Raw genomic sequence first — 25,807 nt, 5'->3', positions numbered from 1 at the left:
CTCGTACACACATACAGCTCTGCTACATCCATACAGTTCTCGTACACACATACAGTTCTGCTACATTCATACAGTTCTCGTACACACATACAGCTTTGGTACACACATACAGCTCTGCCACATTTATACAGCTTTGGTACACACATACAGCTCTGCTACACTCATACAGCTCTGCTACACACATACACCTCAAATACACACATACATATATACACACTTATCTATAATAAAAACTCACATTTCCCTGCACTAGTGCCAGCTGTATAGTTCTTCTGTTTTGGCTCCTCCCATTGTTGACATCATTAAAGGTCCTTAAGCTGTACTTGGAGTTTTCATTTCCTTTCAGTACAGCGCAGGACCTTCTTCCCCATGTTCTCTCCTGCTGCCGCTGATCACACAGATCGGAGTGGGCAGAGAGAAGTGAGTGCAGATGCACAGCTCTCTCACTGATCGGGCAAAGCACTGTATGTGCGCTCTGCCGGAACATTAAGACAGCAATCAGGGGGTCTGGCCATGCTGGATCTCCCCGACTGCCGTTTATAAGACGCAGGCAGATTTTAGCAAGATTTTTTCTTGCTAAAAAAATGCGTCTTATAAAGCGAAAAAATACGGTAGCTTGTATTTATAGAGTTTAAGGGGGGTGAGGTTGTTGGACATGCCGATTTAAAAAAGAAAAATATATATTTTGTCACACATACCATATATTGCAGAGTATACCATAAGATATTATTATATTAGCAAAACATTCTATAAACAGTCAATTAGGAGTAGTTATTAGGAAGTTGGGATTCCACAGGGAACAAGTTTTCACAGTTTTCTTCAGGCAAGTAAATATCCGGCAAATTTGAAGATTCTAATGCCATTCTGCAGGCAGATTGGTAATGGTGTCTGGTCCCTACAGACACCATTACTACTGATCTGCTTGGAGAAAGGGGCTATAATCATCAGAAGCATGGTGATGGGAATAAACTGCCGATAATGGCATTACACTGCTCTTCAGTGCTGCCCCTATTTCCAAATATATTCTTATGAACAAAGGGCACCTATAAGTCACATAGATGTGCTGTTGCCAAATGCAAACAAGTATTGTTTGCAGGTCCTGTTAATTAGATTAGGATAGGGCCCATGCGCAATACTCGCCAGGCGTCATACGGCTGCACTGGCATGTGTACCCCCAGCGTGGAATTACATCTCTCCGTACCCAATGATATTGGTATGGAGACTATTCAGTGAGGCACACAACACAAAAACCAGACCAGACTAAAAGTGTTGGGTGGGTGTTGAGCCGTGACTTACCTGTCCTGGCGGGAGGCATTAGGGAAGTGCTTCAGAACCTCCCGGTGTAGAAGCTCCATCTGCTGCAACCCAGAGTCCGCATCAAGCTTCAGATCTAGAGAGAAATGCCGACCAAACTTGCTCTTCAGGTGCTGAACTGACCCAATATATCTGGGATGAGAGGCAGGGACAACATGTATCACGTGTTAATAATTTTTACATATTAATATGCACACTGAACTGTATGGACCATCCCATAGCCAACAGCACGGCAGGAATATCCACAATGTGTTCCAGTTTTTGTCATCTTGCAGGATACAAAACACCGTAAGAGTCAATCACGGGACGACCCCTTTAAGAATGATTATGCAGTCTCTAAAGCTTACACTGCCCTTGCAAACGGTTCAGACATCTCCCCTAGCTATGGGTCATACATGGGATCCATAGACTTCACCCACCTCAGCTGCCCGGACACTATAATAGCCACCCGGTCGCACACAGCTTCCGCCTCCTCCATGAAATGTGTGGTTAGCACCGCCGCCTGTTCTTTGCCTTTGAATGTAGACCGTATCACTTTCCTGAAGAGGCATACAATGTGTGAAAAACACCTAAAAAAAACCTAAAACGTATATACAAAAGTGCAGCAAAGTGCAGCTCCTCACCACATGCGCTGCTTCGCCTTGGAGTCCATGCCGTTGGAAGGCTCGTCCAGTAGAACCACGTCAGGATTACCCAGCATGCTGAGCGCAAAGCACAACTAGAATGGAGAGAATACAGCATATTGACGGACCGATGCCAGCAGATACGCTTATCTACAGGCCAGTTCTAGGGGAAAATCACCTTGCGCTGGGTTCCCGTGGAGAGCTTCTTAGCTGGTTTATGGAGATCCTCCTTCATGTCTAGAGTTTCTGCTATCCTGTAAACAAGGCAGCCATGAGAACTGAGGACAGCAAGACCGCTGTTCACACCAGTGTTGGATTTTGTCTGTGGATTTTTGAAGGTGAAATCTGCAGTGGAATACAGTACCAGACATGCAGTGAGGACCCAGGAGGTCCTGCAAACCCACCTTGATTAGACATATCTCGCCTGTAGAAGAAAGTTTCTAATATACTCAACATCCTGAAGCCTGGGCTATGGACGGGACATCACTTCTGCTGTGGACAGCGTCAGAACTGGAGCATGTGCAGACTCCTGAATCTGTAACACCCCAGAGTTGTGTTACGAAACTCTTTTACCCCGCTACAATCTTTTAAGAGCATTTACATTGTCATCTAATGTAATTTAACCTTACATCCTCACAAATGTGAATTGAAAGCCATGTTAAATGTATATTGTTGTCATTCTTCATGTTCACCAGCAGGTGGCAGCAATGTTCTGGCAGGGACTTAAAGGGAACCTGTCACCAGTTTTATGGTGTCCTAACTAAGGGCAACATAAATAAGTGACTGATTCTGTTAGCAAAATGCTGGGTCACTTTCTTTAATTGACCCAGTCAATCTGCCAACATCTTGTATTGAAAAGCTCCAGCTCATAATGATGAGTCCTGAATATTCATGAGCTCCTGACTCTCCCCGCCCACCTGCTGCTGATTGACAGTTATTTTCCATATGAATCAGCAGCAGGTGGGCAGGGGAGTGGCTATAGCTGTTAATTAAATAAACGCTGGACTCAATGACATCACGCCGGACTCAAATCAGCTCATTAGCATGCGGCATCTTTGTGTGTATATTATGAGGTAACCATCTGTCACACCAGTAAGTGAATACATCTAAGGTACTTTTTAGTAGTTAATGATTGTATATAATTAGTTAGATTATAATCAAATATCCACATGACAGGTTCCCTTTAAGTCAGTTTAGTGTTTCTAGACTGGAATAGTACATTCCAGTTTAGCTCCCCCCTCTGTGAGCAGAAGTGGGTTATGCCCATATCCTGCCTCATGGGGAGGGAAGGAAGTTAGAGTTAGTGTAGCCCACCCCCTGCTAGGGGAAGGCTGTGCGGTGTAGGAGCTCCCAGATATAGGGATCCAAAGCCAGGATCTTGTCTCGGCTGAGACATTGATCATCATCCCCAGCCTGAGCCTTGCAGCCTCAGCTGGTAGAAGCAAGAGACAACTCCAGCTCCAGGAAGAAGCAAACCCTGTGAAGCTAACTGTGAGTCAAAATCCAGAGACCCAGGAGAGGCTATATTCCTCCTCAGCTAGTCAGTCCCCAGACAGCAGAAGATAGAGAGTGAAGAAGCCAAATTCCTGCCACGGTTTAGAGCTACTAAGCAGACATCCTTTCCTGCAAAGCTCCAGATACATGATAGAGAAGACGATATATTCCTGCCACACATTGCCAATACCTGCTGGCACCTAAGACTAATGCTGTACCTTGCTTGGATGAAAGCTAAAACCAGTAAAGACAAGTTTGAACTTTACCAAAGGTCTGGATCTCAATTTCTGCTGCAAATCCCTCTATTACTCCTACTAGCACCACACTCATTTTATTGCAAGTGAGCCAGGATTCAGGAGTCCAGCCGTACCCAGGTAGGAGACACCATTACCACCACCATACAGAGACATTACACCACTCTGGCATTCCTAACCTGGTATGTGAGTTACAACACATTAAAGGGCCCTGTGACAGTACCCTGCGCACGCTGCAATTGGCGTCACAAAGAAAACTATAGACTATTAAGCCCGTATCCTGACCCACTGCATAATTTGGCGTCCGTGTAACCTTACCCACGGTCCGGCTCATTGCAAATCCACCTCATCTGCACATGGGAAGTTGAGTAGTTCTGGCCCCATCCATAGCAGAGGTGACGTCCTGTCTATAGCCCAGGCTGAAAACCTGCCAAAGGACCTGATGTTGGCAGAAGCTGAATTTTCAAAAGAGAAGCATCACTTGATCGGATTTCTGAAAGGCCGATCCACCTAACTTAAGAACAGTAAGTATTTTAGAAACTTTCTCCTACAGGAGAGTTATATGTGTAATTGTATGCAAAACCTGCTGGGTCCTGGAGAAACCCCTTTGAACATTTTCACCATAGATTTTATCCCTTGCAGCAAAGACGGTTGAAATCCACTGTGAATCCTCTGCAAAATCCACATTACAAAAATCTGTGGCAGAAAAATCTGTCTAGTCTGGACCTACCCTTAGAAGTGTCTGCCAGACTAGACAATATCAGACCGTTCACCTTTTTATGACTTCTTTCAGGTTGCTTTTGCTCATGCCTTTGATGGATCCGTAGGTTTCTAGGTGTTCCTCTAGCTTGATCTCAGGCCAGAGATGGTTTACTTGAGGAGAATACCCCACAAATCGTACCGGATTAACCCCTCGTTCTGCAGAGTCCGTATCGCCGATCAGTATCTATAAACACAATATAACCAGATCTTCTAAGAGGGTTTATGAAGACAACATCCAAACCTGTCCTCATTTGAGAGTCATTACGTTCTTGCTATTTTCAGAAGTCCCATAGCGGTGAATGGAAGGTGGCTGCTAATGGCAACTTGCTTTCCATTAACCTTTGGGGGCCCATTCTTGAGAAGGGAGAGGTGGGACTTGGCCCATAAACAGGTAGGAACTAGTGTTAGGGACCACTCCATAGAGGCGACCTTGACGTGGTGAGTGGCTTATTACACTTTGGCCAAAATGTACACCAATGCCTCATCCAGCATAGAGGCAGGGCAGAGTGCTGGTTGCAGAGTGCTATTGCATTTGTGTTTTTGCGTTTGTATATGTATTTCACCATAGCGATGTGCACCTGCATACAGGGTTGTGCTGACTGAATCCCCCACATTTTTTCTTTGCAGTATATATTGGAGGCGTGGCGATCTCCATGCAGTCATGCACACCTGACCAGTTAGTCTGCCCTGGAGGCTGGTTTTAAAGTCAGTATAAAACTCTGTCTACTTCTACAGCGCCTACCAGTAGCCATTTGGCTCCAGGAGAAGTATATAGTGGGCCCAGCATGCATGTTGGTACATGCATCCCTGGATCCGATGAAAGCTGTAATGGCACCGGACGGGGTTAAAAGCAGAGTGTGCCTGGCGTTCATGCTGTGCCTGCGCTCCCTGGACTTTGTGTGGCTGTCATGGCCCATAAACAGGTAGGAACTAGTGTTAGAGACCACTCATAGAGGCGACCTTGACGTGGTGAGTGGCTTATTACGCTTTGGCCAAAATGTACACCAATGCCTCATTCAACATCCAGCATAGAGGCAGGGCAGAGTGCTGGTTGCTGAGTGCTATTGCATTTGTGTTTTTGCATTTATTTAACTTATTGATAATCCATGAATGTCCCAGATGGGAATACCCTTTGACCAGTCTCAAGTTGAGGATAAGGAACCTTCAGTTGTAATAGTAGCTCTACAATATAAAACCTCACAAAGAAGAATCTCACTGACCTGTCCGGCATTTGGCTCTGTCTGACCCACCATCATGTCTAGTAACGTGCTCTTCCCTGCTCCGTTAGGCCCCACCAATCCGAGAATCTCCCCTGAAAAGAACCAGAGATGTTCATCGGTGAGACATACTAAATGAATACGTACGTATACACGCTGTATGTTCCTAGCAGGGACGATACTCACCTTTTCTTACACAGAACGATATATTATTGGCCACCAGCTTTCTCATTGCCTTTCCAATGATGGTTTTGCCTCTCTCCTGATATTCCTTATGTAAACCACTAATCATGATGGCAGGTTTCTGAAATGGAAAGTGGAGGGCGCTATGGGCAACACGCAGCGGTATGTTTTATAGTGTAGCAAGCATGGGTTAACCGACATACAGATATGTAAATTGCTCTCAGCTGAGTAGATTGCCCTTAAAGGCTATGGACACCTTGGCCAAAAATGTTTTTTTTTATTATTGCATTCAACTCATTTTGGGCTAAAAAAATTTTTTTTATGGGTCTGTATCAAAAAATGTCAACAGTTCTCCCTCTTGAGCTTGCAGTTCCTGTGTATTTGCACACCAGCAGGCTCTCTCTTCACAGTGAATCCTGACAGACAGCTGCTCTGAAGGCAGAATCGGTAACCCTTATCTCTGAACTCCTGACTAGTGTTAAGAAAACGTGTTTTTTAAGTTCTGCGTCCAAAGTTCAGGTTATCGAAGAATCTCGTTATGGATTCCAAATTCCGTTACGGTCCGTGGTAGCGGAATCCATAATGGGATTCTTCAATAACCTGAACTTTGGACGCAGAACTTAAAACACAAGTTCGCTCAACACTACTCCTGACAGCTCATAAACAGTGATTTAAGTTAAATTCTGATCAAACTGATTAGCACTCAGCTATTTGACAGGATTCACTGTGAAGAGAAAGCTGTAGGGAGAAAAGTGTTGAAAATTTTTAATAAAGGCCAATAGAAAAAACATATATTTAGCCCGAAATGAGAAAAATGCAATAAAAAAATAACCTCAAGGTGTCCATAGCCTTTAATGGTCAGGGGTAATAGACTAACTATCCGCTAATAAGGATTGTTAGCGCTGCTCAGAGAAAAAAAGATGGCTGCTACTGTAGCATGCGGTCTACCGCACTACCCATGGTCAACACAGGGAGATGTCCTGCCAACAAAACTTGATTTTATGTGCCGCATGCAATCATCCAGCAAAGAAGGCAATTATTGGAACTGAGCGCCCACTGGCGATAACTGGCCCGATCCTCGGCCTGTGTATAAGGGCACTTACATTAAAGAGGTTGCCCATGATCAGAAAAACATGGCTGCTTTCTTCCCACTTGTGTGTGGTATTGTAGCCCCCCTTCATTCACTTCAATGGAGCTGAGCTGCAATATCAGACAAGACCTGTGGACAAGTGTGGCGCTGTTTCTGGAAGAAAGCAGCCATGTTTTTCTCATCTGGACAACCGCTTTAATGTATCAGTGTCCTCCTGGAGACACAGTCCATACCTCGTAACAGTTCGAGGTCATATATTCGCCCACTCGAGCTCTCTCCACCCGCACATCCTCGTCTTCATCTTCAGGAACCTCGCTGAACTTCCACATCTTGTTTTTTTTATCCTTTGTCCTGTAAGTAGAAGAATGGAAGACACATGAGCGGTTTTTACATGAGGGCTTCACCAATGAGGGGGACCTCGCCTAAATCCACATAGGGACATACCTGAAAATAGGATCTTTCCTGATGGATTTGCCTCCGTTCTTTACCTCCAGGTAGCGCAGAATGAGGAGCAGGATCACACACTGCAGATAAGGCTGTAAGGATGTGTAAGAATATGCTCAGAAATGTCAAGCTACCAGAGCGGGATTAGGGATAGTTTGTGGTACTTGGAGTATTAAAGGGGTTATCTTATGAATCATTTTTATAAGGAAAGGCTTGAAAATAGCATTTCAAGCATTAAAAAAATCTGGTCCTGCTGGGGGTGGAATTGGGGCTCAATCAGCCTACTTCCCCCTCTGGCAGCTGACAATAAATTCTGCAGAAGGAGTCCTCTCAGCTATACTGCCATGCTACTGCAGAGGCTCTGCTCCTTTCCTCTGCAAGCAGGCCAGAAAGACATCACTATTGGCTGCCCTGCAGTGAACACAGGATCGCTATGCAGAGACTGACCGAGCATGCATGTCCACTCAGTAGATGTTTATGCAAGAGGTATTTATATATGGATGCAACAAGCATCTACCTACCCCAATGGGACAGCACCCTTCTAGACCCAGACAGATGCGGTCTCCACTTTTACATTTCTCATTCCCCAGCTGTAGCCCGTGCATATTGATGCTGCAAAGTCTATCATGGCGAGGTGCGGACGATGCAGTAGGAAGTCACGCACCTAATATCAAGATCTCATAACTTAGGCTCTGTTTGCCTCTCATTTATGGTGGTGGTGTATATCAGGAGAATTTCCCAATGTGTACTTCACGTAGAAGCCTTTGACATATGCCACTGAGTGGCATTATAGGCGTTCAAAGACATTCGCCAGTCATAGACTCCCATTATAGAAAAAAACCTTAAAGGGGTTTTCCCACGAGGAGCATTTTTCACCGCTCCATTCACTTCAATTAGACTGATGTAGACAGCACGTTGTGAACCGGCAGGTGCACCACTGTTGCACTGAAATGGGGAACTTGGGTTCTGACCCTCATCCATCATACATGCTACGTGTGATAAATGCTGTTTGAGGCATAATCCCTTCATTAAATGTATTTTAATATAATTCAGCATGAATGAAAATCTCGTTACGTTTGTAATTCGCCTTCTGTAACAAAACTGCTCCAGTTGTGAGATATCGTCTTTATTTTATTATAATGGCGCCCCCTGGTGTTTAATATGTATAGTTCTGTGCGTGTCCACCTACTGCGGTGGTAGCACATGCTCCGTTCCATCCATCAGCTGACACCTATCATATCTACTCGTAGAAGCTGTGACAGTTACAGGTAGAGAGCTGCAACAGAAAGGACACACCCCCTGAGCAAGGACATGCCCCTGAGGTGCCAGCCTGAATCTAGCAGAGCAATTGGGGTAATGAAGGGGGGTATCTAGGGACCCATGTGAGGTACAGGGCTGGTTCTAGCTTTGTTAGAAAGAGATTGTCATGTATTATATGATGTCCGATTTTCCTTTATCTACATCAATCATGGGATAATCCCTTGAATAGAAAGAAAAATAAATCCCTAACGCCCTTTACTTACAGATATAACAGACACCAGCACTCGTCCCAATTGCGTGTAGCTGTTTTCATCGCTTGAAACTTTCCAAGACATCTGCAACATAGAAATAACACTGATTCTGACTGTACTGCCCAAAGTTACAGAGTCTGGATCGGCCTTAAAATTAATGCTTTTCTGCAACATCATAGAAGCAGCAAAATGAAGACAACATGTGCTGGATACATGCCGGACACCAATGGCACCCGATGGACCCCCTTGACTTTACAATTAGAGATGAGCGAAGCGAGCTTCAGATGCTTCATCCGAAGTCGCTTCCTTCAAAACTTCGGAATAATACTGTAGGAGATCAGTCTCCGTACAGTATTAGAATGTATGGGCTCCGATGAGCCGAAGTAAGTTATTCACGAAGTCGCGCGAGACTTCATTCAATAACTCAGGTAGTTGATTTTTAAAGTGGGAAACCACTTTAAAACTTGAAACCGAGCTTGACTTTGGTTCCGAGGTACTAGTTGGAAACAAACTCAAGCTCGGTTTCAAGTTTTAAAGTGGTTTTCCACTTTAAAAATCAACTACAGACGTTATTCAACGCGCAACTTCGCGAATAACTTACTTCGGCTCATCGGAGCCCATACATTCTAATACTGTACAGAGACGGATATCCGTACAGTATTATTTTTGAAGGAAGCGACTTCGGATGAAGCATCTGAAGCTCGCTTCGCTCATCTCTAATTATAATAGGTTTTTCGGGTTTCCTTTATGGTGTCAGTTATTTCAATTGGAAGAACAAAGCAGTACTGCACTATTTTTCCAGTCAAATAAGAACTTTTGACCAAGGCTCCTTAAAAAGCACCCTCCATATAATTGGTTAATGTTTACTACGGAGGTATAACATATGTGCTCACGTTTTGTAAGTTAAAGAGGACCTTTCACTTGTATAAACGATGTTAACTGAGTATGCTGCCATATAGAGCGGCACCCGGGGATCTCGCTGCACTTACTATTATCCCCGGGCGCCGCTCCGTTCTCCCGTTATAGGCTCCGGTACCTTTGCTCCTTAAGTTATAGTAGGCGGTGTCTTCCCTTGTCCTGTGGGCGTCTCCTTCTCCTAGGCTGCAGCGCTGGCCAATCGCAGCGCACAGCTCACAGCCTGGGAGGTTTTTTTCTCCCAGGCTGTGAGCTGTGCGCTGCGATTGGCCAGCGCTGCAGCCTAGGAGAAGGAGACGCCCACAGGACAAGGGAAGACACCGCCTACTATAACTTACAGAGCGAAGGTACCGGAGCCTATAACGGGAGAACGGAGCGGCGCCCGGGGATAATAGTAAGTGCAGCGAGATCCCCGGGTGCCGCTCTATATGGCAGCATACTCGGTTCACATAGTTTATACAAGTGAAAGGTCCTCTTTAAAGGGGTTCTCTGGGTATGGCTTCTCTCCCCTGCTCTGGTCATCCCAGTTCCTGTGGCGTGTCTCCATCCCCACCGCTTCTTGTCCCAGCCTGGTCGGAAGTGTGACGTGCAGACTCCCTGCACATCAGCAGCGGTGACATGTGGAGAGTCGGCACTAGACACTTCTGACCCGGCAGGGGGTGAAGACGTCTTGCATTAACTGGGATGACCAGAGCAGGTGAATTTTTATTTTTTTTATTTACTCACTCACCAAGCTCAGCCATCCTCCAATTTTTTTAGGGCCTGGACAACCCCTTTAAGATTTGTATAGATCCCTTGTACCATCCTCCAAGAATACTCACAGCCCCCCTCTAGTGGTTATGGCTTAGCTTTGCAACCGCATAAAATGCTGAGCCTCAGCAGTGACGTGTTGTTCTTGCACGTGACAGCAGTAATTGGCTGCAGTGGCATCATGACCAAGAACAGCGCTAGAAAGGACGGAAGTGCAAAAAGGTGAGCGATTTAAAAAAAGTTTTTTAAACACCCTCGCTCCTTCTATTCATGTTCCAGTCAGGGCCATCTTTAACGTGGGGCAAAAGGGGCAGCTGCCTCTTGAGCCCCGCTGGCCACTGCCCACAAATTCAATGACATCGTCCGGAAGACCAGGAAGCGGTGAAGGCTTTGTACTCACCGCTTCCTGGTCCTCGGCTGTTGGCTGTGCAGGGCTGCGCACAGCGTGAGGCGCTCTGTGACGTCACCATTGCGCAGTCTTCACAGCACAGCCGACAGCAGGAGGATGCAGATCGTGCTGGAGGAGAGGAGCGGCGGCGTCCAGGAGCAGGAGAGGTAAGTGTTTTTTTTATTTTATATTTATGAGGCTGATGGACACTTCTGGGGGCTGGTGAGAGGCACTGGGGGCTGATGGAGGGGCTGCTGGGGGCTGATGAGAAGTTACTGGGGGCTGATCAGAGGCTACTGGGGGCTGCTATAAGGCTACTGGGGGCTGCTATGAGGCGACTGGGGGCTGCTATGAGGCTACTGGGGGCTGCTATGAGGCTACTGGGGGCTGCTATGAGGCTACTAGGGGCTGCTATGAGGCTACTAGGGGCTGCTATGAGGCTACTGGGGGCTACTATGAAGCTCATGGGGGATGCTATAAGGCTACTAGGGGCTGCTATGAGGCTACTAGGGGCTGCTATGAGGCTACTGGGGGCTGCTATAAGGCTACTGGGGGCTGCTATGAAGCTAATGGGGGATGCTATGAGGCTACTGGGGGCTGCTATAAGGCTACTGGGGGCTGCTATAAGGCTACTGGGGGCTGCTAAAAGGCTACTGGGGGCTGCTATGAGGCTAATAGGGGCTGCTATGAGGCTACTAGGGGCTGATATGAGGCTACTAGGGGCTGATATGAGGCTACTAGGGGCTGATGAGATGCATGGGGGGGCTCTTATCTGAGGTCTGATTGGGGGTCATTCATATTGGGGTCTGAGCTGAGGTCTTATTAACATTGGGGGGTCTGGCTGTCAGCTGAGGTCTGATTCACATTGGGGGTCTGATTGGTGGTCTGACCTGAGGTATAATTAATTTTTTTTTTCTTATTGTCCCCCTCTAAAACCTAGGTGCGTCTTATGGGCCGGTGCGTCTTATAGGGCGAAAAATAAGATACTTGCTTGCACCTCCCCCGACCTCCCCTGCCCTTTGCGTACTCCGCGCATCCGTGCCGCGTGGCACTGCAACGCTAGGATGAGCCGAGTCCCGGTCTCCTTCCTGAACTGCAGAGTGGTGCCCACTTCCAGCCCTGAGCCCTGCTGCCCAGAGCACTGATCCTGAGCCTGCTGGAGTCTTCAGAACTGGAAGTATTTACAGTAATTCACTGTAAGCTATATTATATATATTACTTGTTTTATGTGAGTAAGGGTGCTGGGTGGTTGTAGAAGGGGGAGGTGGAGAAGGGCGAGGGAGGGGTGTATGGAGGGGTTAGTAGTACAGTACTATCTGCACATTGTAAAAAAAAAAAGTAATCTGCAAAATACAATGTATTTGTGTCAGAAGTTGTGCTTTTTTTAATTTTTTGAATAATGATACAGCCATTTTACTTGATACTTTTGTGCTGATTCTTTTTTTCCCTCTATATTAAGGAACACTATAGTCACCAGAACCACAGCAGCTAAACGTAGTAGTTCTGGTGTCTATAGCATGTCTCTGAAAGCTTTTTAATGTAAACCCTGCCTTTTCAGAAAAAAAAAGGCAGTATTTACATTACTGCCAAGGAACAGCTCTAGTGGCCACATGCTAGGGTGTGGAAAGGCGGGATCCAGGGGGCCCAAGTAAATTCTTGCCCGGGGTCCAAACAATATTAAAGACGGCCCTGGTTACAGTTATCTTGGACCACCCCTTTAATGTAAGTATCTCTTGTGATTTAGGTCAGCCAAACAGTTAATTTTAAGATCCCTGGCAGAGGGCAGTGAAAAGGTTAATACTGCACATTTTGCATCCAGTGGGTTTCTTACCCCTCCAAGCGTCACGGCTGCCATAACAGGGGCTGAAAACAGACGTTTTAGCTTCCTGTCTCCACCCAGCACTTATCATACAGATGAGAGCAGGGAGGGGATAGGGAGGACTGTGCAGCTGTAATGACAGGACTGCAGAGTTCTCCCTATAATCAGGCAGACTGATTTAACTGCAACTTTACAGCAAAATTGCATCAGACACCATGCATGTTCCTCCTATAGTCCTGTGCTACAATGCTAGAAAAAGAGATGCTAGAATATTACACAGCCCCAAAACTATAATAAAAAGTTCTTACCCTTGAAAAGCAGATCAGGACACCGATAAGGGGGTAGATGGGAATAAATATGGAAAAAAGATCGTGACAAATGGTGGAGATCAAATCGTTGCCTATGACTGAAGCCAGCTCGATGATAGTGATAGTGATGAGGCCCGTCTAAAATACAAAAAGCAGAAGATGTGAGAATTTTTTGCAGTCAAACAAGTCACTTGCTGCTGTAGTTTTTCCCCATAAGGAATAATTAAAGTCCCATCTTAATTTCACTGCAAGTCATCACATAGCCCTAGTCCTATAGACCGATCAGAAGAGGACATCTGCCCCACCATAAATTTAGACCTCTGGCTTCACCTTTGTTACTGTAACTAGCATTTAGTAAATGTGACGTTTAGACATTTGTCTCAAATGGAGAAACCTGTGAGTGACAGGAGAAAGGAAAACGTTGTACTATAGTTACCTTTAAAATTCTCCTCCTGTCCCACATTTGGTCCTCAAAGGGTTTGTGCATTCACTAGGCCCCAGCGATAGAGCCAAGAAGTGAAGCCATCAGTGCAGGGCAGGAGATGAGTTTCAGTGGCAAGTATGCAAGAAAGTTTCTGGCATTTGGGGGCAAATAACCAAATCTTGTCCACAGATCTAAACTACCCCCTGTCCACAGGATACGAGATAAGAGTTTGGTAGGAGAGATTCCCACCAATCTAGAAAACAGAGACCCTGTCCCATTATATGAATGGAGCAACTGGTGGAGCATGTCCACGACTGCTCCATTAATACTAAGACAATTTTAGAAAGCTTTTCCTCCTAACTCCCCCATACATACTTGGCCGAGCATACATGTAGTCTCAATAGGGGAGGGGATGAAGCCGCTGCCAGACCCCTCTGATCTTGGCTTATCTCCATTGGGAAGAAGGATTGGACATGTTGAAATTCAACATGCCCAGTCTTTCTTTACCCCAAGATTTGGCACTGAACAACATTAGATGTTTGGCCACTACCGCTGTCCTCTGCTATAATCATCAGACCTACAGACATTGAATAGAATTGGCAACGCACATACATGACCACCACTCTATTCAAGCGGGACCCCCAATCTCGTGATCACAACATGGTCACAATCGTTGGGTTCAGCCAACGTTCATCTAATACGTATGGGCCACGTTTAGGTTCAGAGCTGAACCCGGACACAACCCGATCTGCACTTATTCACCAAGAATGAGTGGAGCATAAGAGCTTTTTACAATCTGATGCTCCCCCTCACCCTGTGCTGAATCCCGCATGGGGAAATTTTCTTGAGATCTGGTGATGTACCTGGGTCTCCATAGGTAAGCTTGGTGGAGGCTTCCGCATAGCAGTGATCCCGGGGACGTCACTGGCTCAAATGGGCGGTCTATAGTGCTGCCCTAGCTTGTAAAAACAGGCTAGGGCAGCACTAAAGACCGCCCATTAGTGTCGGTGACGTCACCGGGCTCATTGCTAGGCGGAAACCTCCGCCTAGCTTACCTGTGGAGACCCAGGACTCAAGATAATTCCCTTGCCCTGCGCTGAATCGGGAGCATCGGAACGTGAAAAACTCTGATGCTCCACTCATTCATGGAAAATGAGTGCAAATCGGGTTGTGTCCGGGTTCAGTTCTGAACCGGGACAACCCCTTTAACCGTATGTGCAAGCTGTCCAAATATTTCAGATAGCTGTCTCTCCCGACTAACCCACCTCCATACACATCTACGTTTGGTTTGGATGTGCATATGTTCTGAATTGGGAGAGTGATGGCTTATCTCCTCGAGAACGAAAAGGATCAGGCGTACTGAAATCCAACTGCTCAAAACTTCTCAGTTGGGGGGCCCACCTACACATTAGAGGTATGGCCGATCCCGCCGAAATCAGTGGGTTCAGCCGCCATGGGTATAGTCAGTTTTGGTTGAACGCTAAGCTCAGCGCCATCTGTAAGAATGACTGAGTTGCCAGAGAAGTACGTACCATCGAGAACAATATTGACCACCACTGCCTGGTGTCGCTGATTTGCTTGTAGGTGAAGGATACGACGTAGGTCAGGAGCACAGACGCGGGAACAAAGCCGATTAAGCAGAATGTCTGAAAATGGAACAGAGAGTCACTGAATAAAACTGATCCATAACAAATGATTACAGGTGGCGGCATTATTTCCACCACAGATCTCACTGCAAATCCACACCGATTAACCTGTTAAATACATGTGGATCTTACTGTGGATTCACCATGGATTTCACCTCTATACAAGAAAGGGGTGAAAATCAGTGGCGTGGTGTGGACTGGAGAAACCTTATCATGCTCGGGTTTCCAAAATCCCATCCACATGTATTGTACGGTAAGCAGCTGTGGATCTGGGGCGCAGAATCCACACTGCAAATCCACCGCAATCTGCCACGTCTGAATAAATCATTGCAGAGGATGTGCATAGTGTTACTACATAAAGAATGTGTAATGGACATTGCTTACCAAGGTAAAAAACGTCCCGATGTACAGGTGGATTCCCTTATTGAAGATGAATAGGGTTCCCAGCATTATGACGAGGATGATAAAGTACAGGGGCAAATCCACTGCGGCCTGACCCACCCAATAGGCCGACTGGTAAAGTCCAGACATCTTCAGCTGGGTGCAGGCTTTCACCTTGAGGAGGAGACGACATGGATGAGGATCACACTTATCGCGTAGCATGCCTTCGTCTACAACAGGGTGCAAAACCTGCAGCCCATGGGCCACATACAGCCCACGATGGCCCCAACCAGTGGAACAATCAGCTGTTTCACCAAGAACATTGGAAAAAGACTTTCTAAAGAGGAAACTGGGCAGAAGAGGACCCTATTCTCCCAATAGGCAGACTTTTGATATGCCGTAAATGTCTCAGCGGGTAATGCACCTTTTTCAGGTCTGGTCTGATAATGCTGCCCTCGGAGAAGAAAAGGTTGTGCACCCCTATGTACAAGGTGCAGGGGTCTGCATATGCATCGGCGGCCTGTGTATGCAGTAACATCAATACACCTTTGAGAACAAAAATAGCTGCGCACGCTTTACTCCCACAGCCATTCATGTGCAGTGGAGCGAGACAGGGCCCTATTTTCGAGATGGGACTCGCACCTATTGGATATTCAGGATATACCAGAAATTTTCAAATGAGACAACCCCTTTAAATGTCTCTTTATTTAAAAAAAAAAAAAAACATTTCTTGGCAGTGAATGGAAACAATCAGGTTTATCTCCCTAAGGCCTCTTGCACACGACCGTATTCCCTCCGAGACATACAGTCCGTGAGCGGCATTGATCGTGCACACGGGAGCGCACAGTATCATAGATTACAATGATGCTGTGCACGTCGTTCTCATATGATCATATGCGGGCGGCCCGACGTGCACAGCATCATTGTAATCTATGATACTGTGCGCTCCCGTGTGCACGATCAATGCCGCTCATGGACCGTATGTCTCGGAGGGAATACGGTCGTGTGCAAGAAGCCTAAGGCTGAACGTTGCAAATTCCTCTCAATCAGATGTTGCTCATTTTCTGCGTAATATGTGAAATACGACAACCTTTGCATGGCTTGGACCAACCCTACCTGTCATTAGTTGTCCCATATCTAGGTCATAGGGTGAACTGATCCACGTTATGTTGGATGTTATTATACATGGCTATGAATGGAAGGGAAGACTAATCCTTAGTAGTAATACTCCTCACCTTATGGTTGTATGTGTTTTCCATTGCAAAATACGGCAGCATGCCCGCAGCTATGATTCCCAGGTAAATGACCAGGAAATACAGCGTGGTCTTGAACGTAATCTCCAAGTATTCCTACAAGTAGAAAAAAGCATAGTGATTGCACAAGTTCCTAAGTCATACAGCAGGGAACGGAAAGTACGTTCTGTATACGGTCAATATGTTGACTCTTAATCCCTTAGTGTATATTCACACGGAGAGTATACACTGCAAACGTTCTTCCGCAGGTGGCAAGTCAGCAGCATTTCACAGTAGCAGCAAAAGATGGCACATGCTCCCATGGCAGACACCCAGAGCTAATGTCTGTGATCGGCGATAACACTAATCGCAGACATTTAAACTCTCAGATGCTGTGGTCAACTGCGACCACAGCATCTGGGGAGGCTTTCCCAGGGAGCACTGTGCTCCCGGGGACTGAATAGTTCCTCTGATTGCAGCCAGGGATAGCCGTTTGTTCCTTGTGGTAGAAGGATCCGAGGCTATTACAGCAGTAGTTCCTATGGAAGCCTGCAGATGGCAGGGCTCCATAAGAAACACAATGGAACTCCCAGAGGCTGCAATGGTAATCCACTGCAGTCTGTGGGACAAGCGATAGAAAATTTACTTTAGCTCCCTTAAGGGGACTTAAAATATGTGTAAAAAAAAAAAAAAGTTTAAAAAAATATAATATTAAAATTCAATGGATGGCGCTGTGTAGTTTTGGTATTGACTTCCAGCGCCGGCATCTACCCTGAAACGGTTGAATGGCGGTAGTGCGAGGTGTCGGACTCTTGCCATTCAGATATTGTTAGCCTACCCTGAGGCTTTTCCATTAATAGTAAAATCCTAGACAAACCCTTTAATGTCTTGTTTTTTTTTTTACACCAGTTTAAATAATGAACCTTAATGACCTTTTTCAACAGGTTCTTACAATTCAAGCGAAACCACACATCAATTTTTTTTCCCAAAAAATATTATTTTAAAACTGTTTTGTTTTTGTTTTTTATATTTTTTTGTCATTTTTGATCTTCTATTTTTTTTTATTCATCTTTTCTTTCCCCATCTTATTTGATTGCTTCTATAATGCTAATAAGTACACGCATCCTCAGCCGGTAGAGGGTGCTGTAACGAGTGGCTACCGAAATCTTGGGATAGTGAGAGCTCTGCCCCTATATAGGACGTCATGCCACCACTGGGATTTCCTGTGGCACGTCATCCAGTCAGACGACCAATTATGTTTTCCAGGCAATCATAAAGGTTTTCAGGGTGCCTTCACACACGGTGTCACTTTACTCCCCAGACATAAATTAGGAAGTGAATCCTGGTCCCATAGATGAGCAGGCATTGATCTGAATTGGGTCAACTTGCCGTGACCTTAAAAATGCAAAGAAATTGCAATTCAGGGGTCGCGGTAACTTGGGAGTCTCGCTATGGCGCCATTAGGATCAGTGGTCGCACGGCTACCTTTGGGTGTCAGGTGCACGACTCACCTGAGGAAACGGGCTGCTCCACACCTGGATGCTCTCATTGATGTGCAGCTGTCTGAGCAGGGTGTTACTGATGGTGTTAATGAGGACGGGCAGAGAGTGCACCATGCTGCTGTTAAATACGGCTTCATACGTGTAATACTAGAAGAAACGCAAGCAGAAACACGCGATCAGGGGCACATCTCACAACAGTATCGTATCTACCGCTCCGCACCACGTTTCACCCATATGAGCTTATTTTGCTCACTACGGATACCCTTATACCTTTCCTGAGCTGGAGACATCCAAGGCGCCATTGTGAGGAGCAACGGAAATGTAGTCGCTTCCATTCATCAGATCCACCTTTATCTTCTGGGTCCTCAGGGCCTCGACTAAGGGCTCAATATTGTCACCTATGGCAGAAAGGTACAGACAGAAGCAGAGAGATAGGTCATAACCAAAATGGCCACCATTACAGCACCCAGGGGAAGTCATCCAGCTTTCAAACCTGCCCGGGAGACCTGTCACATGTAAATGTTTTATGGTGTCTACATGTCACTGCCTCCATGTGGCATGAAGAACAGCCGGTGATGGAAACTAAGGGGCCTATTACACTGCAAATGAAGGAACGCATAAATTGCACTGGCCTGAGTCTACAGGCCGATACAAACCGAATGTGGGAGAAATGATCGCTACCACAGCGATTCCTCCCTCATTCACTTCTGTATATTATCAGCAGCTTATCCCTGATGACAGACAAACATTTGCTGACGATAATCCCGATGAAAGATGCCCATCAGCCGATGAATGAGCGTTTGCTTACAATTAGACGAATGCTTCTTCCCGATAACTGGTTCGAAATTCGTACCATGTAATAGGGCCTGTAGTCTGGAAAGGAATCGCTGCCGTGTGCAATAGGTTTTGCTGTTCCTTTAAAAGCCCCCTTGTAACAAAGCAGGGGGCCGCTCCCTTAATGGAAGCCAGTGTACTTTCCAACAAAAACAAGAGCCATGTCACTTCCTGCTGCTCTGGGGGCCACACATGGATTAATAGGGCTACATTCCTGTATAGGCCTGTAGTATGTAGTGTTCTGAAGGTCAGCCTTGGATTCCTCTCACAGGCTGCACAGCAAGTATTTCTGCGGTGTGAACCTCTACCCTAAGGGGGCTATTACGCCTGCATTAGCGCTCGCAGGTTCCCGCTAATTACTATTGCTTCAAATATGTCGCAGAACAGAAATTAGCGCTAATCTGCAGATTGCTAAGGCAGCTCTCGACTGCAGTGGATCTTCTTAAAGGAGACCGCTCAGAAATAGGCACCCATCTTAGACATCTCCGAAGCTACCTGTGGAGCTCTGCACCAGAAGACTGGTCACATGCTTCTGGCTCTTCTGTCCTGGACGCAGGAAATACAGGTCAGGCGAGAGTCTGATGTCGTCGGAGGATTTGTGGTGGTACCAGTGGATGATATTGATGGCTGCTTGGACGGCTAAGAACAGAAAGAGAAAGAGCGACCTGAAAGAGAAGCAAATTTCATGTAAAAGTCTGTGCGTCTGTCTACATTGAGGCAAATTCGGGAGGGCTTCATCTAAACTAGAGAGATGACCGCAGCCACCGGTGCGGAAAGCATCCCCAGGATGGGTCCCAAGTAAAACAAAGATTTAAAGGAATTTTCCACTTTAATGTACTGGTTCTCACTGAAAATAGCCAGCAGGTGTATGGGGACTTATTTTCTGGCAATGTCTACCAAACCAGAGACTCCTCCAAAAGAAAAACGCGACCCGTCTGTAGACAGCTCGGACCCTCACCCATCCTGAGAATGAAGGGGCCGCAGCCCTGAGTCAGCATGAATCCCCTTTAGCCTAGGTCTACACGACGGCATGTGACAGATAGGGCACAACTACACTGCAACATTTTGTCGGACCAATGTCGCGCGACAATTTTTATAATGACAGTCCATAGTGTCGCAGTGCGACATGCTGCGACTGCAACGCGACAGTCGCAGAAAAATCCACCCCGAATCGCGTGGGTGCAATGCGTTTTGCACGCGCATGATAAAAAACTGAATGTTTACAAACAACATCTTTTAGCAACCATCCGTGGAAAACACATCGCATCCGCACTTGCTTGCGGATGCGATTTTCACGCAGCTCCATTCACTTCTATTGGGGCCAGTGTTGCGTGTTGCACACAAAGTTTTTTTTCCCCGTTTCAGTTATGTTTTTGCGGATTCCGTTTGCGTTCCATATCCTGTCTTAATAAATGTTCCCCTAATATATTTATCCTCTTACCATTTCAGCTCAATACTCAATATATTGTTTCTTTTTTTATATATTACCCCATGATATAGCTATTCAGGTCAGGTATTATCTATTATATTTACAAGATACTGTTGCATAGTCACATTACATAACATATTACTTTATTTAGTTATTATGCCCAAGAACTCCTCAACAGTAAACCTATATAAAGTGAGGAACAGAAGTATTTGAACATCCTGCGATTTTGCGAGTTCTCCCACTTAGAAATCATGGAGGGGTCTGAAATTCACATTGTAGGTCCATTCCCACTCTGAGAGACAGAATTAGGCTGGGTTCACAAGGGCGTTGCGGGACAAGATGCGGGTGCGTTGTGGGAACATGCGCAATTTTTCCCCGCGAGTGCAAAGCGTTTTAATGCATTTTGCACGCTCGTGAGAAAAATCGTCATGTTTGGTACCCAGACCCAAACCCGGACTTCTTCACTGAAGTTCAGGTTTGGGTTCGGTGTTGTGTAGATTTTATTATTTTCCCTTATAACATGGTTATAAGGGAAAATAATAGCATTCTTCACACAGAATGCTTAGTACAATAGTAATGGAGGGGTTAAAAAAAATACGGTATATATATTTAACTCCCCTTAATCCACTTGTTCGCACAGCCCGGCTTCACTTCTTTCTTCTTCTTTGAGAAAAAGGACCTGTGGTGACGTCACTGCGCTCACCACATGGTCCAGCACACGATCCATCACATGGATCATGCGATGGACCATGTGATGAGCGCAGTGACGTCACCACAGGTCCTTTTCCTCCTGGACAGCAAAAAACAGAAGAGAAGCCGGGCTGCGTGAACAAGTTGATGAGGTGAGTTAAATTTTATTTTTCCATCCCTATTGTACTATGCATTCTGTATTAAGAATGCTATTATTTTCCCTTATAACCATGTTGTAAAGGAAAATAATACAGATCGGGTCCCCATCCCGATAGTCTCCTAGCAACCGTGCGTGAAAAATCGCACCGCATCCGCACTTGCTTGTAGATGCTTGCGATTTTCACGCAACCCCATTCATTTCTATGGGGCCTGCGTTGCGTGAAAAACGCTCAATACAGAGCATGCTGCGTTTTTCATGCAACGCACAAGTGATGTGTGAAAATCACCGCTCATGTGCACAGCCCCATAGAAGTGAATAGGTCCGGATTCAGTGCGGTTGCAATGCGATCACCTCATGCATTGCACCTGCGCGGAAATCTCGCCCGTGTGAAAGGGGCCTTAAAAAAAAGGAAATCACATTGTATGATTTGTAAAGAATTTATTTGTACTGCTGAATATAAGTATTTGAACACCTGAGAAACAGCAGGAATTCTGGCTCTCAAAGACCTGTTACTGTGCCTTTAAAAAGCCCACCTCTACTCCACTCATTAATCTAACTTAGTGGCACCTGTCTGAGCTCTTTAAAGACCCCTGTCCACCCCACAGTTAGATTAGAGTCAGGCTACTTTCACACTAGCGTTTTTTAATTCCGCTATTGAGATCCGTCATAGGATCTCAATAGCGGAAGAAAATCCTTCAGTTTTGTCTCCATTCATTGTGGGAACAAAACTGAACTGAACGAAACGGAATAGTCCAAAATGCATTCCGTTCCGTTTGGTTGCACTCCCATCGCGGACAGAATATGGGTCCATTCACATGTCCGTATGTGTTTTGCAAATTGCGGATCCGCAAAACATGGACACCGGCAATGTGCGTTATGCATTTTGTGGACCGCACATCGCCGGCACTCTCATAGAAAACAAGTCAAAACTCCCGTCAGGGCAACCAAAACAATGGGTGGGTGCTGTGTCCCCCAAGGAAGAGCGAGAAAGAGATTTTACTGGTAAGTTATACAAAAATCTCGTTTTCTCGCCCAATTCCTTGGGGGACACAGGAAACCTTGGGACGTTCAAAAGCAGTCCACAAATAGGGAGGGACCACAACCCAAGATGAATTAAAGCACCATAGGCATTAAGGCACCGCCGCCTGCAAGACCAGGCGGCCCAAAGCAGCATCCGCCAATGCATAAGTGTTCACCTTGTAGAACTTGGTGAAAGTGTGCAAAGAAGACCAGGTGGCCGCCTTACACAATTGTTCAGCCGAAGCTCGATTTCGCTGAGCCCAGGAAGCCCCGACCGCTCTGGTAGAATGAGCGGTAACACCAAAGGGCGGTTCCCTGCCCTTAGCACGGTAAGCCTCAGCAATAGCCATCTTGATGAAGCGGGCAATAACCACTTTAGATGCCGCCAGCCCCCTGCGCGGACCCTCCGGAACCACAAATAGAGAATCCGAGCGCCGAAAGGGTCTAGTTACATCCAAGTAGATCCTCAGAGCCCTAACAACATCCAGACGGTGAAGATCCCGTTCCCGAGGATGAGACGGGGACGGGCACAGAGAAGGAAGGACAATATCTTCATTCAGGTGAAAAGCGGACACCACCTTCGGAAGGAAATCCGGAGCCGGGCGGAGAACCACCTTGTCCTGGTGAAAAACCAAGAGGGGTTCTACGCAAGAAAGTGCCGCCAATTCAGACACACGCCGAAGAGACGTGATGGCAACGAGGAAAAAAACTTTGCAAGACAACAAGCGAAGGGAAACCCTGCGCAAAGGCTCGAAAGGAGAAGATTGGAGAGCCGTCAGCACAACATTAAGATCCCAAGATGGAACGGGAGCGCGATACGGGGGAGCATAGTGAGCAACCCCCTGAAGAAAAGTCTTAACTGGACCGAGCGGAGCCAGAGGTCGCTGAAAAAGGATCGAAAGCGCTGAGATCTGACCCTTTAGGGTAATGAGACCTAAACCCAAGTCCAGACCAGACTGCAAGAAGGATAAAATCGTGGGGAGAGAAAACCGAAGGGGATGAACATCTAAGGTCTCGCAGAAATTCAAATAGGCCCGCCAGGTTCGGTAATAAATCCTGGACGAAGCCGGTTTACGCGCACGAATCATGGTACGGACCACGTCAGCAGAAAATCCCCGCCGCGTTAGGACCGCGGTTTCAATAGCCACGCCGCTAAACGTAGCGACCCTAAATGCTGGTGGAAGATCGGCCCTTGAGAGAGGAGGTCTTCTCTTAGAGGCAGAGGCAAGGGGGCGTCTGCCAGGAGCAACATAAGGTCGGCGTACCAAGGACGACGAGGCCAATCCGGGGCTATTAGGATCGCAGGCGTGCCCTCCGCCGCGATCTTCCGAAGGACTCGTGGAAGAAGAGGCAGGGGCGGAAAAACGTAGAGGAGAGAGAACTCCGTCCAGGGAAGGACGAGCGCGTCCGCGCCGTAAGCGTCCGGATCCTTGGTTCTGGCCATGAAGGTGGGAAGCTTGTGGTTGAATCTGGAGGTCATGAGATCCACGTCCGGACGACCCCAACGGAGGCAAAGAGACTCGAAGACGTCGGGGTGCAGAGACCACTCGCCTGGGTCGATCGTCGTCCGGCTGAGGAAATCCGCCGCCCAATTGTCCACTCCCGGGATGTAAATGGCCGAAATGGCTGGAACATGAATTTCCGCCCAGCGAAGGATTAGAGACACCTCCCTCATCGCCGCCGCGCTGCGAGTGCCCCCCTGATGATTTATGTATGCCACAGCCATGGCATTGTCCGATTGGACACGAACAGGGTGACCCTGAAGCAGCGAAGTCCAATGCCGGAATGAAAGGAGAACCGCCCTCAGCTCCAGAACGTTGATCGGCAGTTTGGACTCCGATGGAGACCAAGTGCCTTCTACGGACCGAGGAGGAAACACCCCCCCCCAACCCCGCAGACTGGCATCGGTGGTAATCACCAACCAAGTTATCGGCAGGAAGGACTTCCCTTGGAGAGGGGTCCGTAACCACCAGAGGAGAGAGGAGCGAACCTGGGGGGGAAGGGGAAAGTGCTGATCCAGACTTTCCTGGGACTTGTCCCATGCGGACAGAATGGCAGTCTGAAAGGTGCGGGAGTGATACTGCGCGTAGGGGATTGCTTCGAAACAGGACACCATCTGTCCTAAGACCCGCATGCTGAACCGGAAGGAAGGATGGCGGTGGGTCAGAAGGCTCCGAACCGACCGATGAAGGAGCTGGCGCTTCTCTGACGGAAGCCGAACCTCTGCTGCATCTGTATCCAGCAGCATCCCCAGAAAGATCAGTTGCCTGGATGGAACAAGAGCGGATTTGGGAAGATTGATAATCCAACCGAACCGGCGTTAGGTTTGTAGCGAGAGGTCCACACTGGCGGATGTCAGTGACAGAGAGGGTGCCTTGATAAGGAGATCGTCCAAATATGGAAGAAGAAAAACTCCCCTGGAACGAAGTAAGGCGAGGACAGGGGCAAGGACCTTTGTGAAAACGCGAGGGGCCGTCGCCAGCCCGAAGGGGAGAGCGACGAACTGGTAGTGGTCGGACCCCACTGCAAAGCGCAGAAAGCACTGATGACACCGAGCGATTGGAATATGAAGGTAGGCGTCCTGGAATGTCGATAGAGGCCAGGAACTCCCCTTTTTCCAGAGAGGCCACCACCGACCTGAGAGACTCCATCCGGAATCGCTGAAGACGAAGGAAACGGTTTAACCGTTTTAGATCCAGAATGGGACGAACCGAGCCTTCTTTTTTGGGGACCACAAAAAGGTTCGAATAGAACCCTTTGAATCTTTCTTCCATGGGAACCGGAGCGATGACCCCTTTGTCCAGAAGGGTGCGAGTGGCAGTAAAGAAATCGGCCGCCCCTTGGGGATCCCGGGGAACCCGGGAGCGAAAGAACCGAACTGGGGGGAGGGACGCAAACTCGAGTTTGTACCCGGAAGACACAACTTCGAGAGCCCAGGCGTCGGAGACGTGCGCCTGCCAGAAGTCCCTGAACAGGAAGAGACGTCCCCCCACCCGGGTGGGTGGGGGCGCACCTTCAGGTAGTGTTCTGCTTGGTCGCGGGAGGGCGAGCAGGCTGTGACTTGCGCCAGGAGGGCTGGGTCCGAAAAAAAGGTTTCTTACGTCTGTCTTGGACAGAGTTAGGGGATGGACCTGAAGAGGTGCGAGGTGCGGGAGCCCTACGGGAAGACCTGAAGCGAGAAAAAGTGGGACGGCCTCGAGTGGTGGTCCTAGTCCTAGATTGAGGAAGATGCGTACTCTTCCCCCCCGTGGCTTCGGATATGATTTCATCCAAGCGGGTCCCGAACAATCGAGAACCAGTAAAGGGAAGGCCAGTAAGAGACCGCTTTGACGTGGAGTCCGCCGTCCAAACCTTTAACCAAAGCTCCCTCCTGGCCGAAACGGCCAGGGCAGACGAACGGGCTATGAGAGCCCCCGC

The 25,807-nt window shown here is 47.3% G+C and overlaps 1 protein-coding gene across 3 annotated transcripts in view; it reads right to left on the bottom strand.

Annotated features, from left to right (window-relative positions):
- Window positions 1–25,807, bottom strand: part of ABCA5 (ATP binding cassette subfamily A member 5) — a 116,449-nt gene that overhangs the window by 9,809 nt on the left and 80,833 nt on the right. For all 3 annotated transcript variants that reach the window (XR_005779883.1, XR_005779884.1, XM_040437783.1), the window contains 17 exons: window positions 19,587–19,756; window positions 18,528–18,655; window positions 18,267–18,404; window positions 16,759–16,872; window positions 15,527–15,697; window positions 15,029–15,142; window positions 13,073–13,210; window positions 8,905–8,976; window positions 7,382–7,473; window positions 7,171–7,288; window positions 5,851–5,968; window positions 5,668–5,759; window positions 4,459–4,631; window positions 2,116–2,191; window positions 1,938–2,032; window positions 1,734–1,853; window positions 1,297–1,446 (listed from right to left, as the gene is read on the bottom strand). Coding sequence is in view for 1 of the 3 variants with exons in the window: in XM_040437783.1 (XP_040293717.1) it covers window positions 1,297–1,446; window positions 1,734–1,853; window positions 1,938–2,032; window positions 2,116–2,191; window positions 4,459–4,631; window positions 5,668–5,759; window positions 5,851–5,968; window positions 7,171–7,288; window positions 7,382–7,473; window positions 8,905–8,976; window positions 13,073–13,210; window positions 15,029–15,142; window positions 15,527–15,697; window positions 16,759–16,872; window positions 18,267–18,404; window positions 18,528–18,655; window positions 19,587–19,756 (2,079 nt within the window). In the remaining 2 variants the exon portion in view is untranslated. The remainder of the gene's footprint in view (window positions 1–1,296; window positions 1,447–1,733; window positions 1,854–1,937; window positions 2,033–2,115; window positions 2,192–4,458; window positions 4,632–5,667; window positions 5,760–5,850; window positions 5,969–7,170; window positions 7,289–7,381; window positions 7,474–8,904; window positions 8,977–13,072; window positions 13,211–15,028; window positions 15,143–15,526; window positions 15,698–16,758; window positions 16,873–18,266; window positions 18,405–18,527; window positions 18,656–19,586; window positions 19,757–25,807) is intronic.

This window comes from Bufo bufo, chromosome 6 (genome assembly GCF_905171765.1).
Source record: "Bufo bufo chromosome 6, aBufBuf1.1, whole genome shotgun sequence".
NCBI classification, from domain to species: domain Eukaryota; kingdom Metazoa; phylum Chordata; class Amphibia; order Anura; family Bufonidae; genus Bufo; species Bufo bufo.
Note: the sequence above shows the minus strand (reverse complement) of the source record. Positions and strands in the feature narration are given on the sequence as shown.